The following is a 20,493-nucleotide window of genomic DNA, read 5'->3' on the forward strand; positions in this document are numbered from 1 at the left end:
ATTTTTCAGTTATTTGACTTTTTTAGTATTTATTTTGCACTTTTTCAATTTTTCAATGTCTGGATTTATTAATTACTCAATTTTTGATTATGCGATTGTCGATTTTTCAATTTTAGAACTTTGTAGTTTTTGGCTTTTTCAGGTTTTCATTTTTTCAGTTATCTAATTTTTCAATTTCCCCATTTTTTCCGTTTCTGTTTTACAATTTTTTTATTTTTCGATTTTTCAATTTTCCGATGTTTCAATGATACAATTTCTCAATTATTATCCTCTTCAATTTTACGATTTCTAAATATTTCGATTTGTCATTTTTTGAATTTTTCAAATTTTGACATTTCTAAATTTTCAGTTTTCCGATTTCTGAAGTAATCTTTTTATATTTTCCCATTTCTTTCCAAAGTTTCGATTTTTCACTTCTTCGATTCTTCAATTTTTCAGGTTTTTGATGTTTCAATTTTTCAATTTCTCAGGATTTTGATTTTTCAATTTTTTTATTTTATAAGCTTACGATTTTTCGACTTCTGGATTTCTCGATTTTCAGTGTTTCGTTTTTTAAACTTTCGATTTTTCTATTTTTGGCTGTTTTATATTTCGATTTCTCAATTTTTCAACTTTTCGATATTTTAATTTTTCAATTTTTGAAATTGTAGATTTTTGATTTCTAGAGTTTTCGGTTCTTCCATATTTAAATTTTTGAATTTTCGGGATTTTTAAAATTTTCGATTTTCCATCTTTTTTTAACTTTTCGATTTTTCAATTTTTCGATGTTTCGATTTTTCAATGATCCAATTTTTCAATTTTCAGTTGTTTCAGTTTCTGTTTTACAATTCTGCACTTTTTCTGTTTTTAAATTTTTGATTTTCGACTTGTCGAATTTTTAATTCCTAATTTCTTCTCCTCAATTTTTTAATTTTTCAATTTTAGAGTTGGGGACAAGGTTCACAGTGTTTGCAAACATGACCCAGTTCCTTAGAGTTTTAGGGCGACGGGCGCCACAGCGCGCCCTAAGTTTTAACGTAGTGCATCAAAATGGATACAACTTTGGTAATAAACAATTTTCACCTTCACACATTTTAAACACTCAAAACCTGAGCGTGTGTACCTGATAATAACACATTTGCAAGTCACATAACCTGAAAATCGGAGTCCAACGTCCAGTACCATCTTTGATAAACTTAAACGAGCATGGAGATTATTATCGGTCCCTGCATTATCACACTCAATTGGCGCCTAAATTCAAACTCTTGCAGACCTCAACGAAACCCAGAAGGAATTTCAAGCGGTGGCCCGCAAGTTCGCCCGAGAAGAAATCGCCCCGGTGGCCGCCTACCACGACAAAACCGCCGAATACCCCAGCGAGATTTTCAAAAAAGCGTGGTCTTTGGGACTTGTCAATTTACGCATTCCGAAACACTGCGGTACGACCTTACCCACCACCGTCAAATCTCCACAAAGTTGTTTGTAGGTGGTCTTGAGGAAAGTCTCTTCAATTCGTGTCTAGTAGTAGAGGAGCTCTTCTGGGGTTGCTCTGGAATAGCCACCGCTGTTAGTTCCGCCGGGCTGGGCGTAACACCTCTCGTATTCGCTGGTACTAAAGACCAACAGAGGAAGTTTTTGCCGCGGCTACTCGAAGAACCGTTAACAACTGTATTACGTCGATTTAGTACACGCAAATGTTTTGAGCCTATGGGCGGATCATTTTTGCCGGTCGTCACCGAAGGAGGCGGTCCAAATCGTCCAAGGGCAGAATTTGTAGGTAGGCTCAAACTACAACGAAATTTACGTGTTGACCAAATTCTTACCCTCAATTAATTTTAATTTTATAAATACTTACTCTGAATTAGTTTTAATTTTATAAATACCCTATCTAAAATGTTCAGAATATGATGAGTCTATACCTGTGATTTATCATTGCAGTAATATTTTTTAGATTTACTTATACAGCCTGTCTCAAAAAAAGGTCACTTCGATTTTCGATTTTTCGTTTTTTCGACCAACAGTTTCATGGAATTAGATTTTTCAGTTTCCATTTTTCTATCAACTTTTCGATTTTATTACTTTCTAATTTTCTGATTTTTCAAATTTGCGGTATTTTGATTTTTCGAGTTTCCAGTTTTTTCGTTTTTCGATTTTTCGTTTTTTCGATTTTTCGATGTTTCGATTTTTTAATTTGCCATTCTTTCAATTTTCGATTTTTCGTCTTTCCATTTTTAGATTTTTTGATTTTTCTGTTCGTCAGTTTTTAGACTTTGCAATTTTTTTGCATTTTTCGATTATATTTTACTTTCCGATTTTTTTGATTTTTGAATTCTCGATTTTACGTTTTTAATTCTTCGATTTCCGATTTTTCAATTTTCCGGCTTTTTAATTCTATTCTCGATTTTTCGATTTTTCATTAATCATAAAATTTTTCGATTTTTCGGTTGTTTTATTTTTCGACCTTCGATTTTTCAACTTTCGATTATTCGATTTTCCATTTTCTGACTTTACGACTTTTCCGATTTGCGATTTTTCGATTTTCGTTTTTCCGCTTTTGTGGTTTTTCGATTTTTCTGTTTGTTTCAGTTTTTATGGTTCTGCAATTTGCAGCTTTTAGATTTCAATTTTGTTACTTTCCGATTTTCCACTTTTCGATTTTTTGATTTTTTTTCGATCGTCGTTTTTTCGATTTTCATTTTTTCGATTTTTTGATTTTTCAATTTTTAGGCCTTGCAATTTTTTTACATTTCGCTTTTTCGAGTATTTGTTTCATCGAATTTTCGATTTTTCGAGTTTTCGATTTTCGATTTTTTGGTTTTTCCATTTTCCGATTTTGGATTTTTCGATTTTCCATGTTTAGATATTTTTCGATTTTTTTTTTATTTTTCGATTGTTCTGTTCGTCAGTTTTGAGACTTTGCAAATTTTACTTTTCCACTTTTCTATTATTTTAGTTTCGGATTATTCGATTTTTGAATTTTCGTTTTTTTTTTCATTTTTCGATTTCCGATTTTTTAATTTTTCGATTTATCGGTTTTTTAATTTGTCGATTCTCGATATTCCGATTTTCGATTTTTCGATTTTCCAATCTTCGATTTTTCAATTTCCGGTTTTCGATTTTCCATTTTTTGATTTTACGATTTTTCGATTTTTCTGTTCGTCAGTTTTTAGGCTTTGCAATTTGTTTACTTTTCCACTTTTCTATTATTTTAGTTTCGGAATATTCGATTTTTGAATTTTCGTTTTTTTTTTCATTTTTCGATTTCCGATTTTTTAATTTTTCGATTTTTCGGTTTTTTAATTTGTCGATTCTCGATATTCCGATTTTCGATTTTTCGATTTTCCAATCTTCGATTTTTCAATTTCCGGTTTTCGATTTTCCATTTTTTGATTTTACGATTTTTCGATTTTTCTGTTCGTCAGTTTTTAGGCTTTGCAATTTGTTTACTTTTCGATTTTTCGATTATTTTACTTTCCAGTTTTTTGATTTTTGAATTGTCGACTTTTAGAGTTTTCAACATTATTAATTTTCGAATTTTCGGTTTTCCTATTTTTCGATTTTTGATTTTTTCATTTTTCGGTATTTTGATTTTTCAATTCTCGGTTTTTCAATCTTGCAAATTTTCGATTTTTCAGATTTGTGAATTTCCAGTTTTTCGATCGACCTACGTATTAGATTCATTGAATTTTCGATTTTCGGTTTTTCCATTTTTAGATTTTTGATTTTCCAGTTTTGCATTTTCAGATTTTCTGTTTTTCGCATATTTGATTTATCAAATTTTCAATTTTTCGGCTTTCCGATTTTTCGATATTTGATTTTCGAATTTTCGATTGTTCAGTTTTCCATTTTTCAGCTTTTAGACTTCAATTTTTTTACTTTTCGATTTTCCAAATTTTCGAGTTTCAATTTTCAGATTTTTGATTTTTTCTTTTTAAATCTTTGAATTTTTCGGTTTTGATTTTTCGAATTTTTGATTTTTAATTTTTCCACTCTTCGGTTTTTAGACTTCAATTTTCTTTCTTTTTAGATATTCTATTTTCCGCTTTTCAGAATTTTTGATTTTCAGTTTTCAGACTTTCGATGATTAGAATTTTGGATTTTTCAGTTTTATGATTTTTCGATTTTTAGAAAATTTGAGTAGTCGAATTTTCGATTTTTCAATTCATCGATTTTTCTATGTTCAATTTTTCAATTTAAATTTTGCGATTTTCAATTTGTCCATTGTCGATTTTTAGAATTTTCGGGTTTTCAATTTTTCCATTCTCAACTGTTAGACTTCAATTTTGTTACTTTCCGATTTTTTGGTTTTCGATTTTCCAATTTTCAGAATTTTCAAGTTTCTTTATTCAGATTTTCCATTTTCCACTTTTTCGATTTTAGATTTTTTGGTTTTTCCATTTTCCGATTTTGGATTTTTCGATTTTCCATGTTTGGATATTTTTCGATTTTTTTTTATTTTTCGATTGTTCTGATCGTCAGTTTTGAGACTTTGCAATTTTTGCTTTTCCACTTTTCTATTATTTTAGTTTCGGATTATTCGATTTTTGAATTTTCGTTTTTTTTTTCATTTTTCAATTTCCGATTTTTTAATTTTTCGATTTTTCGGTTTTTTAATTTGTCGATTCTCGATATTCCGATTTTCGATTTTTCGATTTTCCAATCTTCGATTTTTCAATTTCCGGTTTTCGATTTTCCACTTTTTGATTTTACGATTTTTCGATTTTTCTGTTCGTCAGTTTTTAGGCTTTGCAATTTGTTTACTTTTCGATTTTTAGATTTTTGAATTGTCGACTTGTAGAATTTTCAACATTATTAATTTTCGAATTTTCGGTTTTCCTATTTTTCGATTTTTGATTTTTTCATTTTTCGGTTTTTTGATTTTTCAATTCTCTTTTTTTCAATCTTGCAAAATTTCGATTTTTCAGATTTGTGAATTTCCAGTTTTTCGATCGACCTACGTATTAGATTCATTGAATTTTCGATTTTCGGTTTTTCCATTTTTAGATTTTTGATTTTCCAGTTTTGCATTTTCAGATTTTCTGTTTTTCGAATATTTTGTTTTATCAAATTTTCGATTTTTCGGCTTTCCGATTTTTCGATATTTGATTTTCGAATTTTCGATTGTTCAGTTTTCCATTTTTCAGCTTTTAGACTTCAATTTTTTTACTTTTCGAGTTTCCAAATTTTCGAGTTTCAATTTTCAGATTTTTGATTTTTCGATTTTCTTTTTAAACCTTTGAATTTTTCCGTTTTGAATTTTAGAATTTTTGATTTTTAATTTTTCTATTCTTCGGTTTTTAGACTTCAATTTTCTTTCTTTTAAATTTTTCGATATTCTATTTTCCGCTTTTCAGAATTTTCGATTTTCAGTTTTCAGACTTTCGATTTTTAGAAAATTTGAGTAGTCGAATTTTCGATTTTTCAATTCATGGATTTTTCTATGTTCAATTTTTCAATTTAAATTTTGCGATTTTCAATTTGTCCATCGTCGATTTTTAGAATTTTCGGTTTTTCAATTTTTCCATTGTCAACAGTTAGACTTCAATTTTGTTACTTCCCGATTTTTTGCTTTTCGATTTTCCAATTTTCAGAATTTTCAAGTTTCTTTATTCAGATTTTCCATTTTCCACTTTTTCGATTTTAGATTTTTCGAATTTTCCATTTTCCGATTTTGGATTTTTCGATTTTCCATGTTTAGATATTTTCCGATTTTTTTTTATTTGCAATTTTCAATTTGTCCATTGTCGATTTTTAGAATTTTCGGGTTTTCAATTTTTCCATTCTCAACTGTTAGACTTCAATTTTGTTACTTCCCGATTTTTTGCTTTTCGATTTTCCAATTTTCAGAATTTTCAAGTTTTTTTATTCAGATTTTCGATTTTCCACTTTTTCGATTTTAGATTTTTCCAATTTTTGTTTTTCCAATTTTTTGCATTTTCGATTTTTCTGTTCGTTTCAGTTTTTAGGCTTTGCAATTTTTTTTACTTTATATATTTTGATTATTTTAATTTCCGATTTTTTTATTCTTGTTTTTGATTTTTTTAATTTTCAATATTACAAACTTTTGACTTTTCGATTTTTTGGTTTTCCCGTTTTTCAATTTTCGATTTTTCGATTTTTGAGGTTTGTGAATTTCCACTTTTCGATCGACCTAGATATTTGATTCATTGAATTTTCGATTTTTTGATTAGCCATTTTTAGATTTTCGATTTTTACGATTTGTATTTTTCGATTTTCTGTTTTTTGCATTAGTGAATTTCAGTTTTTCCGATTTTTGATTTTGCGCATATTTGATTAATCAAATTTTCGAAAAAGTAACCATGCTTACAAAAACTTCAAAACATCTACAATATTTCAAAGTATTCAGTTTTGCTATTCTTGATTTCTTCAATAAAATAAATTGACTCAGTCATTAACTTTTTTTAGACACCCTGTATAACCAAATCTAAAAAATATTAATGCAGTGATAAATCACAAGTACAAAACTCATCATATTTTATACATTTAAGATAGGATTTATTCTGCAAAATTTTGAGGTGACGTCATAAATTTTTTAGAGGGGATAAGCAAATATATTTTAATTAAAAATGTATCATGTTTATCATGATTTTAAAACATCTGCAAGATTTCAAAGTATTCGATTTTGCAAATTCAAAATTAAATTGCAAAATATTGTTTTATAATACAATTTATAGGGTAAAATGTGAATTTCGTTGTAGTTTGAGCCTACCTACAAATTCTGCCCTTGAAGGATTTGAACCGCCTTTTTCGGTGAGGGCAGGCAAAAACGATCCGCCCATAGGCTCAAAACATTTGCGTGCGATTGTACGAACTTTTGAGTACCGTGTGTTTGTAGGGCTACTGCGTCACCGAATCGGGTACTGGCTCCGACGTGAACGGGGTTCAAACCAGAGCCGAGAAAAAGGGCGACGAGTATGTACTCAATGGGCAGAAAATGTGGATTACGAATGGGGGAGTGGCTAACTGGTACTTCGTTCTCGCGAGGACCAATCCAGACCCAAAGTGTCCCGCTAGTAAAGCTTTCACTGGGTTCATAGTTGAAAGAGACACACCTGGTGTTATCCCTGGCCGCAAGGAGCTAAACATGGGTCAAAGGGCTTCTGACACGCGCGCAGTAACTTTTGAAGATGTGCGAGTCCCTAAGGAGAACGTACTTTTGGGTGAGGGAGCCGGGTTTAAAATTGCTATGGGTGCTTTTGACCAGACCAGACCCCCGGTACTACTTTAACTACCACGATTACTCATTTCGGTTACCGTATTTGTTCTAGGTTGCTTGTAACGCTACAGGTGTTGCCCAAAGATGCCTCGACGAAGCAACTAAGTACTCTTTGGAACGTAAAACTTTCGGAGTACCGATTGCCCAACACCAAGCGATCGCGTTTATTCTGGCGGATATGGCCATAGGTGTAGAGACGGCAAGGTTAATTTGGATGAAAGCAGCCTGGGAGTGTGACAAAGGGATCAGCAATAGCTACACTGCGTCTATTGCTAAAGCCTACGCGTCTGAAGTAGCCAACAAGTGTGCTTCAGACGCAGTCCAGGTTTTCGGAGGCGCCGGATTTAACAGCGAGTACCCTGTAGAAAAACTAATGCGGGACGCCAAAATCTTACAAATTTATGAAGGTACCACCCAAATCCAGAAGATGGTGATTTCGAGGAATATCACAACGAAACAAACGGGTTGATTTTTTTGTGTTGGAAAGTTGTCACATCACGGGTCAAACTCCAGCAGAAACATAACATTGTTTATCTTATCTATTCTTAGTGCGTTGATTGTATAATAAAAGTGTTAACGTTTTGTGGTTGTTTTTGCTCCCGGAGGTGTACTTTACCGCTTCTAAATGGCATCTTTTATCCAAAAGGTGAGTACTAATTGAAAATATGTGAGGTTAAGTCTAAATTTTCTAGGTACTGACTGCTACAAGAGGTACGACCCAGCGCACTTTCTCTCTTAGTGCTATTCAAAGTGCGGCACACCCAAATGGGTTCAATTTTGGTAGGTTCACTTAAAATGTGTATTTTGGTACCCAAAACATGTTTTGGGGACGTCAGCTTTATCACGTTATCTTATCGACCGGTTTATTTTTATACTCAGTGATAAATTTGTGTAGGTTTGAATGACACCCAGCGAGAATTTCAAGCCGTGGCGCGAAAATTTGCCAGAGAAGAGATAGTACCGGTGGCGGCCCAGTTTGACAAGACTGGCGAATACCCGTACGAACTTATCAAGAAGGCATGGTCTCTGGGTTTGACCAACGGGCACATCCCTGAAAATATTGGTACTTTCTGGAACGCACTCAATGGTTTTTTAATTCTTGGGTTGTAGGGGGCTTGGGGCAGAGTGTGTTCAATATTTGCTTAACCGGTGAGGAGATAGCGTTTGGTTGTACTGGAATTTTCACCGCCATTGATTCGAATAACTTATCGGTACGACTAATGTATTTAGGTATCTAGTGTTTTAAAAAATGGGTTAAAGAATTCGTAATTTATTTTCCAACGGACAGGTGTCCATATAGATACAAAAATCTTACAATTTAACAAAAAAATATATATATATACACTAACTGGCGCTTCATAATACATGTTACAAAAATTAAATATTTAGAACTGAGTATAATAGTCTAGTAATAGATAAACAGAAAAATTGAAAATTAGGGAAATTGAAAAATCCAAAATGAAAAATCGAAACATACAATATTTGAAACGTCAAAAAATTTGAAAATTCGAATATGTAAAACAAAAATCGGAAAGCAAAAATTTGATATTCTAAAAACTGAAAAATTGAAAAATCGATAAACCAAAAATCGAAAAATCGAGAAATCGAATGCGAAAATCAACAACTGGAGACTTCAAGGATGAATCGAAAATTTAGAATTCAGAAAATTGGAAATCAAAAAATCGAAAAACGGAAATCGGAAATCAAAAATGTGGAAAACCGAAAAACCGAAAATCGGAAAATTGAGAGTCAAAAAATCGAAAATCCGAAAAATCGAAGAATCAAAATTCGAATAACCGAAAATCGAAAAAGTTAAAATCGAAGTCGAAAAATCTAAAAATTGGAAAATCGAAAACTCGAAAATTAGAAATTTAAAAACGAGAAATCGAAAAATTGAAAAATCGAATACAAAAATCGAAAATTCGATAAAACAAAAAATCGAAAATAAAGAAATCGAAAAGAAAGAATTAAAAATTTTAAAAACTGATGAATCGAAAAACTGAAACATCGAAAATCGAAAATCAAAAAGACGAAAAATAGAAAATTCAATTCAATTCTCTCAAAAATCTAAAACTTCAAAAATTTGAAGAATCAAAAATTCCGAAAATTAAAAATGGAAAATTCGAAAAATTGAAAATCCGAAATTCGGAAAATTGGAAATCAAAAATGCAAAAACGAAAATCGCAAATCGAAAATTTGAAAAACCAAAAAATCGAAAATCGAAAAATTGAAAGTCAAAAGATCGAAAATTCGGAAAAATCGAAAAATCAAAAATCAAAAATCAAAATTTGGGAAATTGAAAACTCGAGAAATCAAAATATCGAATAGTAAAAAAATTGAAAGATCGACAAACTGAAGAATGGAAAAACTGAAAAATTGAAATATCGGAAATTAAAACCATTTTGAAAATTTCGAAAAGTCAAAGACTTCAAGGATGAATCGAAAATTCGAAAATTCAGAATTCAGAAAATTGGAAATCAAGAAACGGAAATCTGAAGTCAAAAATTTGAAAAACCGAAAAATCGAAAATCGGAAAATTGAGAGTTAAAAGACCGAAAATTCGGAAAAATCGAAAAATCAAAAATTGGAAAATTGAAAACTCGAGAAATCAAAATATCGAATAACAAAAAAATTGAAAGATCGACAAACTGAAGAATGGAAAAATTGAAAAATCGAAATATCGAAAATTAAAACTATTGAAAATTAGAATTTCGAAAAGTCCAAAATCCAAAAACCGAAGAATTGAAAATCCAAAAGCCGCAAAATCGAAAAGTAAAAAAATTGACAAGCGTAAAAAATTGAAAAATGGAAAATTTGAAAAATCAGAAAACAAAAATCAAAAAGAATAAAACTGGTAAAACCTGAAGAAAATTTGAAAATCGAAAAATCAAAAACGAAAATCGACAACTGGAGACATCGATGAATCGAAAATTCAAAAAGTTGAAAATCGGGAATTCAGAAAATTGTAACATTGAGAGTCAAAAAATCGGAAATTCGGAAAATCGAAGATCAAAATTCGAAAATCAAAAATTCGAATTACCGAAAATCGAAAAAGTGAAAATCGAAAAGTCGAAAAATCTAAAAATTGGAAAATCGAAAACTCGAAAATCAGAAATTTAAAAACGAGAAATCGAAAAATTGAAAAATCGAATACGAAAATCGAAAATTCGATGAAACAAACAATTGTAAATAAAAAAATGGAAAAGAAAAATTAAAAATTTTAAAAACTGAGGAATCGAAAAACTGAAAAATCGAAAATCGAAAAGTCGAGAAATGGAAAAGCCGAAAAATAGAAAATTCAATTCAATTCTTTCAAAAATCGAAAACTTCATAAAGAATAAAAAATTCGAAAAATTGAAGATCAAAAATTCAAAAAATTGAAAATCGAAAATTCGGAAAATTGGAAATCATAAATTGGAAAAAACTAAAATCGGAAGTCGAAAATTTGAAAAACCTAATAATCGAAAATCGAAAAATTGAAAGTCAAAAGATCGAAAATTCGGAAAAATCGAAAAATCAAAATATCGAATAGCAAAAAAATTAAAGATCGACAAATTGAAGAATGGAAAAATTGAAAAATCGAAACATCCAAAAATTAAAACTACTGAAAATTAAAATTTCGAAAAGTCGAAAATCCAAAAACCGAAAAATTGAAAGTCCAAAAACTATAAAATCGAAAAGTAAAAAAAATGGAGAAATCGAAAATTTGAAAAATCAAATCAAAAATCAAAAAGAATAAAACTGGAAATTTTAAAAGAAAATCGAAAAATCGAGACACGAAAAACCGTAAATTCAAAAATTCTAAAATTCTAAAATGGAAAATTAGTTAAATGGAAGAATCGAGGATGAAAATCAAAAATTTTAAAAATTAAAGAAATGAAAAATAGTGAATCAAAAATTCGAATAACCGAAAAGCGAAAAAAACGGGAAATCTAAAAATCGCCAAATCGAGAAACCGAAAAATTGAAAATTAGAAAAATTGAAAAATCGAATACGAAAGATCGAAAGAGCAAAAATTTGTAAAATTAAAAAATTGAAAATTCGAATATGTATTCAAAAATCGAAAATCCAAAAATTGGAAATTTTAGAAATTGATAAACCGATAAGTAATAAAATTGAAAAGTATAAAACTTGAAAAATCGAAAATTCCAAAAACCAAAAATCGAAAAGCAAAAATTGAAAAATCGAGAAATCGAATACGAAAATCGGCAACTGGAGACTCGATCGAAAAATCGAAAATCGGAAAAATTTGAAAATTGAAAATTCGAAAAATCGAATTTTGTAAAACTGAAACCTTAAGAAATCAAAAAATTGAACAGCAAAAAGTAAAAAATTGAAAAATCGAAAAACCGAAAATTTAAAATTTCAAAAAATCTAAAATGGAAAATTCGTTAAATTGAAGAAGCCAAGATGAAAATCGAAAATTTGAAAAATTGAATAATTGAAAAATACTGAATTAAAGATTCGAATAACCGAAAGTCGAAAAATCGGAAATCTAAAAATCGAGAAATCGAAAAACCGAAAAATTGAAAATTAGAAAAATTGAAAAATCCTATATGAAAAATGGAAACATCAAATATTTGAAACGTCAAAAAATTGAAAAATCGAAAAATTGTAAAATCGAAAACTCGAAAATCAGAAACTTAAAAACGAGAAATCGAAAAATTGAAAAATCGAATACGAAAATCGAAAATTCGATGAAACAAAAAATCCTAACTAAAGAAATCGAAAAGAAAAAATTAAAAATTTTAAAAACTGATGAATCGAAAAACTGAAAAATCGAAAATCGAAAAATAGATAAATCGAAAGCGAAAAATCGAGAAGTCGAAAAGGCGAAAAATAGAAAATTCAATTCTAAAATCGAACATCGAGAACCAGAAAATTCGATGAATCAAAAATTCGAAAAATTGAAAATCGAAAATTCGGAAAATTGGAAATCAAAAAATTGTGAAAACGAGAGTCAAAAGATCCAAAATTCGGAAAATGTAAAAATCAAAAATCGAAAATCGAACATATGAAAAATCGGGGATTCGAAAATTCAAAAACTCGAAAATTGAAAAATCTAAAAACGAACGAATTTGAAAAATTTGAAAAATTTTTAAAATCGAATATGAAAATCGAAAATCGAAAATTCGAAGAAATAAAAAATCATAAATAAAGCAATCGAAAATCGAAAATCGAAAAACCGCAATTCGAAAAATAAAATCTAAAGTAAATATATTGAAAATTGAAAATTCGAAAAATCGAATTTTGTAAAACTGAAACCTCAAGAAATCAAAAAATTGAACAGCAAAAAGTAAAAAATTGAAAAATCGAAAAAAACAAAACTGAAAAGTCTAAAACTTGAAAAATCGAAAATTCCAAAAGATTTGAACAATGAAAATCGAAAAATTGGAAACCGAAAAATCGAAAAGTAAAAACAGAATTCTAAAAACTCAAGAATCGAAAAATGGAGAAATTGAAAAACCGAAAAATTGAAAATTCAAATCTAAAATCGAAAATTCGATAATCGAAAAATCTAAAAACGAGAATTCGAAGAAAAAAAATTTTATGAATAAACAAATCGAAAAATCAAAAATTCGAAAAGACGCAATTTGAAAAATAAAATCGAAAAGTAAAAATATTGAAAATTGAAAATTGTAAGATTAAAACCTCAGGTAACCAAAAAATTGAAAAGCAAAAAACTGAAAGATCCAAAAACTGAAATGGAAAAATTGAAAACTCGAAAAGTAAAAAATTGAAAATTCGAAGATTTGGAATATCAAAATCCACAAATTGTAAATCTGAGAAATCGAAACACTTTTCGATTTTTCAATTTCTCAAATTTTCGATTTTTGGATTTTTGAGTTTTCGAATCTTCGATTTTACAATTTTCGAATTTTTGAATTTTCGATTTTCAATATTTTTGCTTCTAGATTTTATTGTTCCATTTGACGTTTTTCGAATTTTCGAGTTTTCGATTTCTTTATTTACGATTTTTTGTTTCTTCCAGTTTTCGATTTCCCGATTTTTTGATTTTCAATTTTTCTATTTTTCGATTCTTCGATTTTCGGTTATTCGAATTTTTTATTTTCTATTTTTGATTTTTCAATTTCCCAAATTTTCGATTTTTCAGTTTTTTGCTATTTTAGCATATCTTAAATTTTGTGTTTTAGCAACTACCTCTAGTCATTGCTGGTAATAAAGAGCAACAGAAAAAGTACTTGGGGCGGATGGTCGAAGAACCACTGATATCGGTACGACTAGTATTTTTCAGTAGTGTGACTTCTGTGTCTAAAAGTTGGTTTTATTAGGCTTACGCCGTCACCGAGCCCGGGGGCGGTTCCGACGTGGCGGGCGCCAAAACCCGCGCCGAGAAAAAGGGCGACGAGTGGATCCTCAACGGTCAGAAGATGTGGATTACGAATGGAGGCGTAGCCAACTGGTACTTCGTCCTCGCCCGCACCAACCCCGACCCCAACTGCCCCGCAGGTACCACCTCACTCTCCTCCCACACAGACATTAACATCTGCTCCGTCTAGGTAAAGCCTTCACCGGCTTCATCGTCGAGCGCGACTTCCCCGGCGTCACCCCCGGCCGCAAGGAGCTCAACATGGGTCAGCGCGCCTCCGACACCCGGGGCGTGACCTTCGAAGACGTGCGCGTCCCCAAAGAGAACGTCCTCCTCGGTGAAGGCGCCGGTTTTAAGATCGCTATGGGTACTTTCGACAAGTCGCGGCCTTCGGTGGCTTGTGGGGCCGTGGGGTTGGCGCAGCGGTGTCTGGAAGAGGCCACCAAGTACTCGCAGGAGCGCAAGACGTTCGGGGTTCCGATCGCGCAGCACCAGGCCATCGCGTTCATCCTGGCCGATATGGCGGTGGGGGTGGAGAGCTCGAGGTTGATGTGGATGAAGGCGGCGTGGGAGGTGGACAACGGGATGAGGAATTCGTACTCGGCGTCGATTGCTAAGTTGCTGGCTAGCGATGTCGCTAACAGGAATGCGTCGGAGGCGGTGCAGGTGTTCGGAGGGGCGGGGTTTAATAGCGAGTACCCGGTGGAGAAGCTGATGAGGGATGCGAAGATTTTCCAGATTTATGAGGGGACGTCGCAGATTCAGAAGATTGTGATTTCGAGGCATGTGTTGAGTAGTTGGAAATAAAGATGTGTGAAGGGGGAAGAGGTGTTTTTTTTGGGGATTTAGACCATTACTTTCTAAAAGAAAAGTGACAAAAAACTGTAATAAGTGATTTGTTTGTCATTTTAATTTTGATCTAGATCAAGTGTACGATTAAGGGATTATACTTTTCCGGACATGTTTTATGACGCACAGACGTTTTAAATTTATCAATGAACTAATACGAATTGTTAGAAAAATGCTTCATTTATTTGTCACATTTTTAAATTATTTGTCTCATCGTGTTCTCAGTGTTATAACCTTTCCGGTTTTATTTTTCCCAAACATTCTTTTTCACCTCTGATTTAGTTTTTATTTTTACATTTTGTTTTTTGGATTGTTTTATTTTTATTTTTGTGCGTTGAAAATTTATTAATTATTTACTGTTAAAATGATAAACTTCGAAAAATCCAAAAATCGAGAAATCTGAAGTTGAAAAATTGAAAATTCAAAAATCAAAACCATTGTAAATATTGAAAAGTCGAAAATTTGAAAAAACAGAAATCAAAAATCGAAAAGAATAAAACTGGAAATTCTAACACCTGAAGAATGGAAAACTTGAAAGTCTAAAATCGAAAAATCGAGACATCGAAAAACCGAAAATTTAATAATTCAAAAATTCTAAAATCGAAAATTCGTCAATTGAAGAATCGAAGATGAAAATCGAAAATTTGAAAAATTGCAGAATCGAAAAACAGTGAATCAAAAATTCGAATAGCCGAAAGTCGGAAAATCGGGAAATCTAAAAATTGAGAAATCGAAAAACCGAAAAATTGAAAAATTCAATATGAAAAATCGAAACATCAAATATTTGAAACGTAAAAAATTGAAAATTCGAATATGTATTAAAAAATCGGAGTTTAAAACTTGTAAACCGAAAATTTGATAAACCAAAAATCAGAAAGCAAAAATTCGAAACAGTGAAAATCGAAAAATTGGCAAACGAAAAATCGAAAAGTAAAAATTAGATATTCTAAAAACTGAAAAATTGAAAAATCGATAAACTAAAAATCGAAAAATCGAGGAATCGAATACGAAAATCGGCTGGAGACTTCAAGGATGAATCGAAAATTCGAAAATTCAGAATTCAGAAAATTGGAAATCAAAAAATCGAAAAACGGAAATCTGAAGTCAAAAATTTGAAAAACCGAAAAATCGAAAATCGGAAAATTGAGAGTCAAAAAATCGAAAATTCGGAAAAATCGAAAAATCAAAAATTGGAAAATTGAAAACTCGAGAAATCAAAATATCGAATAACAAAAAAATTGAAAGATCGACAAACTGAAGAATGAAAAAATTGAAAAATCGAAATATCGAAAATTAAAACTATTGAAAATTAGAATTTCGAAGTCCAAAATCCAAAACTCGAAAAATCGAAAATCCAAAAGCCGCAAAATCGAAAAGTAAAAAAATTGACAAGCGTAAAATATTGAAAAATCGAAAATTTGAAAAATCAGAAAACAAAAATCAAAAATCAGAAAACAAAAATCAAAAAGAATAAAACTGGTAAAACCTGAAGAAAATTTGAAAATCGAAAAATCAAAAACGAAAATCGACAACTGGAGACATCGATGAATCGAAAATTCGAAAAGTTGAAAATCGAGAATTACCGAAAATCGAAAAAGTGAAAATCGAAAAGTCGAAAAATCTAAAAATTGGAAAATCGAAAACTCGAAAATCAGAAATTTAAAATCGAGAAATCGAAAAATTGAAAAATCGAATACGAAAATCGAAAATTCGATGAAACAAACAATCGTAAATAAAAAAATGGAAAAGAAAAATTAAAAATTTTAAAAACTGAGGAATCGAAAAACTGAAAAATCGAAAATCGAAAAGTCGAGAAATGGAAAAGCCGAAAAATAGAAAATTCAATTCAATTCTCTCAAAAATCGAAAACTTCAAACAGAATAAAAAAATCGAAAAATTGAAGATCAATAATTCAAAAAATTGAAAATCAATAATTCGGAAAATTGGAAGTCAAAAATTGGAAAAAAGTAAAATCGGAAATCGAAAATTTGAAAAACCTAAAAATCGAAAATCGAAAAATTGAGAGTCAAAAGATTGAAAATTCGGAAAAATTGAAAAATCAAAATATCGAATAGCAAAAAAATGGAAGATCGACAAATTGAAGAATGGAAAAATCGAAACATCCAAAAATTAAAACTACTGAAAATTAAAATTTCGAAAAGTCGAAAATCCAAAAACCGAAAAATTGAAAGTCCAAAAACTATAAAATCGAAAAGTAAAAAAAATGGAAAAATCGAAAATTTGAAAAATCAGAAATCAAAAATCAAAAAGAAAAAAACTGGGCATTTTAAAACTTGAAGAAAATTTGAAAATCGAAAAATCGAGACACGAAAAACCGAAAATTCAAAAATTCTAAAATTCTAAAATGGAAAATTAGTTAAATGGAAGAATCGAGGATGAAAATCGAAAATTTTAAAAATTAAAGAAATGAAAAATAGTGAATCAAAAATTCGAATAACCGAAAAGCGAAAAAAAGGAAAATCTAGAAATCGTCAAATCGAGAAACCGAAAAATTGAAAATTAAAAAAATTGAAAAATCGAATACGAAATATCGAAAGAGCAAAAATTTGTAAAGTTAAAAAATTGAAAATTCGAATATGTATTAAAAAATCGAAAATCCAAAAATTGAAAATTTTAGAAATTGATAAACCGATAAGTAATAAAATTGAAAAGTATAAAACATGAAAAACCGAAAATTCCAAAAACCAAAAATCGGAAAGCAAAAATTGAAAAATCGAGAAATCGAATACGAAAATCGGCAACTGGAGACTCGATGAATCGAAAATTCGAAAAGTTGAAAATCGATAATTCAGAAAATTGAAAATCAAAAAATCGAAAAACGGAAATCTGAAATCAAAATTTGAAAAACCGAAAAATCGGAAAAATTGTAAAATCGAAAACTCGAAAATCAGAAACTTATAAACAAGAAATCGAAAAATTGAAAAATCGAATACGAAAATCGGAAATTCGATGAAACAAAAAATCCAAAATAAAGAAATCGAAAAGAAAAAATTAAAAATTTTAAAAATCGATGAATCGAAAAACTGAAAAATCGAAAATCGAAAAATCTAAAAATGAGAATTCGAAGAAAAAAATTTATGAATAAACAAATCGAAAAATCAAAAATTCGAAACCCGCAATAAAATCGAAAAGTAAAAATATTGAAAATTGAAAATTGTAAGATTAAAACCTCAGGTAATCAAAAAATTGAAAAGCAAAAAACTGAAAGATCCAAAAACTGAAATGGAAAAATTGAAAACTCGAAAAGTAAAAAATTGAAAATTCGAAGATTTGGAATATCAAAATCCACAAATTGAAAATCTGAAAAATCGAAACACTTTTCGATTTTTCAATTTCTCAAATTTTCGATTTTTGGATTTTTGAGTTTTCGAATCTTCGATTTTACAATTTTCGAATTTTTGAATTTTCGATTTTCAATATTTTTGCTTCTCGATTTTATTTTTCCATTTTTCTATTTTTCGATTCTTCGATTTTCGGTTATTTAAATTTTTTAATTTCTATTTTTGATTTTTCAATTTTTCAAATTTTCGATTTTTCAGTGTTTTGTTTTATGAAATATTAGATTTTGCATCTTAAATAAATTTGATATTTGAGTTTCTCGATTTTTCAGTTTTTTGCTATTTTTGCATATCTTAAATTTTGTGTTGTAGCAACTACCTCTAGTCATTGCTGGTAATAAAGAGCAACAGAAAAAGTACTTGGGGCGGATGGTCGAAGAACCACTGATATCGGTACGACTAGTACTTTTCAGTAGTGGGACTTGGGTGTCTAAAAGTTAGTTTTATTAGGCTTACGCCGTCACCGAACCCGGGGGCGGTTCCGACGTGGCCGGCGCCAAAACCCGCGCCGAAAAAAAAGGCGACGAGTGGATCCTCAATGGTCAGAAGATGTGGATTACGAATGGAGGCGTAGCCAACTGGTACTTCGTCCTCGCCCGCACCAACCCCGACCCCAACTGCCCCGCAGGTACCACCTCACTCTCCTCCCACCCACACATTAACATCTGCTCCGTCTAGGGAAAGCCTTCACCGGCTTCATCGTCGAGCGCGACTTCCCCGGCGTCACCCCCGGCCGCAAGGAGCTCAACATGGGTCAGCGCGCCTCCGACACCCGGGGCGTGACCTTCGAAGACGTGCGCGTCCCCAAAGAGAACGTCCTCCTCGGTGAAGGCGCCGGTTTTAAGATCGCAATGGGTACTTTCGACAAGTCGCGGCCTTCGGTGGCTTGTGGGGCCGTGGGGTTGGCGCAGCGGTGTCTGGAAGAGGCCACCAAGTACTCGCAGGAGCGCAAGACGTTCGGGGTGCCGATCGCGCAGCACCAGGCCATCGCGTTCATCCTGGCGGAGATGGCGGTGGGGGTGGAGAGCTCGAGGTTGATGTGGATGAAGGCGGCGTGGGAGGTGGACAACGGGATGAGGAATTCGTACTCGGCGTCGATTGCTAAGTTGCTGGCTAGCGATGTCGCTAACAGGAATGCGTCGGAGGCGGTGCAGGTGTTCGGAGGGGCGGGGTTTAATAGCGAGTACCCGGTGGAGAAGCTGATGAGGGATGCGAAGATTTTCCAGATTTATGAGGGGACGTCGCAGATTCAGAAGATTGTGATTTCGAGGCATGTGTTGAGTAGTTGGAAATAAAGATGTGTGAAGGGGGAAGAGGTGTTTTTTGGGGATTTAGACCATTACTTTCTAAAAGAAAAGTGACAAAAAACTGTAATAAGTGATTTGTTTGTCATTTTAATTTTGATCTAGATCAAGTACGATTAAGGGATTATACTTTTCCGGACATGTTTTATGACGCACAGACGTTTTAAATTTATCAATGAACTAATACGAATTGTTAGAAAAATGCTTCATTTATTTGTCACATTTTTAAATTATTTGTCTCATCTTGTTCTCATTGTTATAACCTTTCCGGTTTTATTTTTCCCAAACATTCTTTTTCACCTCTGATTTAGTTTTTATTTTTACATTTTGTTTAAAATTTATTAATTATTTACTGTTAAAATGATAAACTTCGAAAAATCCAAAAATCGAGAAATCTGAAGTTGAAAAATTGAAAATTCAAAAATCAAAACCATTGTAAATATTGAAAAGTCGAAAATTTGAAAAATCAGAAATCAAAAATCGAAAAGAATAAAACTGGAAATTCTAACACCTGAAGAATGGAAAACTTGAAAGTCTAAAATCGAAAAATCGAGACATCGAAAAACCGAAAATTTAATAATTCAAAAATTCTAAAATCGAAAATTCGTCAATTGCAGAATTGAAAAACAGTGAATCAAAAATTCGAATACCCGAAAGTCGGAAAATCGGGAAATCTAAAAATTGAAAAATCGAAAAACCGAAAAATTGAAAAATTCAATATGAAAAATCGAAACATCAAATATTTGAAACGTAAAAAAATTGAAAATTCGAAACAGTGAAAATCGAAAAATTGGCAAACGAAAAATCGAAAAGTAAAAATTAGATATTCTAAAAACTGAAAAATTGAAAAATCGATAAACTAAAAATCGAAAAATCGAGGAATCGAATACGAAAATCGACTGGAGACTTCAAGGATGAATCGAAAATTCGAAAATTCAGAATTCAGAAAATTGGAAATCAAAAAATCGAAAAAGGGAAATCTGAAGTCAAAAATCTGGAAACCGAAAAATCGAAAATCGGAAAATTGAGAGTCAAAAAATCGAAAATTCGGAAAAATCGAAAAATCAAAAATTGGAAAATTGAAAACTCGAGAAATCAAAATATCGAATAACAGAAAAATTGAAAGATCGACAAACTGAAGAATGGAAAAATTGAAAAATCGAAATATCGAAAATTAAAACTATTGAAAATTAGAATTTCGAAAAGTCCAAAATCCAAAACTCGAAAAATCGAAAATCCAAAAGCCGCAAAATCGAAAAGTAAAAAAATTGACAAGCGTAAAATATTGAAAAATCGAAAATTTGAAAAATCAGAAAACAAAAATCAAAAATCAGAAAACAAAAATCAAAAAGAATAAAACTGGTAAAACCTGAAGAAAATTTGAAAATCGAAAAATCAAAAGCGAAAATCGACAACTGGAGACATCGATGAATC

General features: G+C 31.0%; 2 protein-coding genes across 3 annotated transcripts; both read left to right on the top strand.

The window, feature by feature from the left end:
- Nucleotides 1-936: 936 nt before the first annotated feature.
- On the top strand, nucleotides 937-7,798 carry LOC135131267 (medium-chain specific acyl-CoA dehydrogenase, mitochondrial-like). Its single transcript, XM_064058935.1, has 5 exons — nucleotides 937-1,044; nucleotides 1,251-1,418; nucleotides 1,466-1,647; nucleotides 6,836-7,216; nucleotides 7,269-7,798. Exons 1-5 carry the CDS (start codon nucleotides 957-959, stop codon nucleotides 7,683-7,685), a joined length of 1,236 nt encoding a protein of 411 aa, XP_063915005.1. The 5' UTR covers nucleotides 937-956; the 3' UTR covers nucleotides 7,686-7,798.
- LOC135131266 (medium-chain specific acyl-CoA dehydrogenase, mitochondrial-like) lies at nucleotides 7,753-19,068 on the top strand. Of its 2 annotated transcripts, none has more exons than XM_064058933.1 (7): nucleotides 7,753-7,862; nucleotides 7,909-7,996; nucleotides 8,112-8,279; nucleotides 8,327-8,427; nucleotides 13,372-13,452; nucleotides 13,510-13,687; nucleotides 13,738-14,372. In XM_064058933.1, exons 1-7 carry the CDS (start codon nucleotides 7,842-7,844, stop codon nucleotides 14,352-14,354), a joined length of 1,254 nt encoding a protein of 417 aa, XP_063915003.1. In that variant the 5' UTR covers nucleotides 7,753-7,841; the 3' UTR covers nucleotides 14,355-14,372. The 2 variants fall into 2 exon arrangements, with proteins under 2 accessions (XP_063915003.1, XP_063915004.1); XM_064058934.1 differs by lacking the exons at nucleotides 13,372-13,452; nucleotides 13,510-13,687; nucleotides 13,738-14,372 and adding exons at nucleotides 18,068-18,148; nucleotides 18,206-18,383; nucleotides 18,434-19,068 and having other exon boundaries at nucleotides 7,773-7,862.
- The last annotated feature ends 1,425 nt before the right edge of the window (nucleotides 19,069-20,493 follow it).

Source organism: Zophobas morio, unplaced genomic scaffold (assembly GCF_036711695.1).
Source record: "Zophobas morio isolate AGI-343-1 ecotype UQ-CSIRO unplaced genomic scaffold, CSIRO_AGI_Zmor_V1 ptg000020l, whole genome shotgun sequence".
Taxonomy (NCBI): domain Eukaryota; kingdom Metazoa; phylum Arthropoda; class Insecta; order Coleoptera; family Tenebrionidae; genus Zophobas; species Zophobas morio.

Coding starts and splice junctions, on each gene's coding strand:
- LOC135131266 (XM_064058933.1), top strand. CDS start 7,842: ATGGCATCTTTTATCCAAAAG. Junction 7,997..8,111: donor CCCAAATGGGTTCAATTTTG/GTAGGTTCACTT, acceptor AAATTTGTGTAG/GTTTGAATGACACCCAGCGA. Junction 8,280..8,326: donor GCACATCCCTGAAAATATTG/GTACTTTCTGGA, acceptor CTTGGGTTGTAG/GGGGCTTGGGGCAGAGTGTG.
- LOC135131267 (XM_064058935.1), top strand. CDS start 957: ATGACCCAGTTCCTTAGAGTTTTAGGGCGACGGGCGCCACAGCGCGCC. Junction 1,045..1,250: donor TCAAAATGGATACAACTTTG/GTAATAAACAAT, acceptor AAACTCTTGCAG/ACCTCAACGAAACCCAGAAG. Junction 7,217..7,268: donor TTGACCAGACCAGACCCCCG/GTACTACTTTAA, acceptor TATTTGTTCTAG/GTTGCTTGTAACGCTACAGG.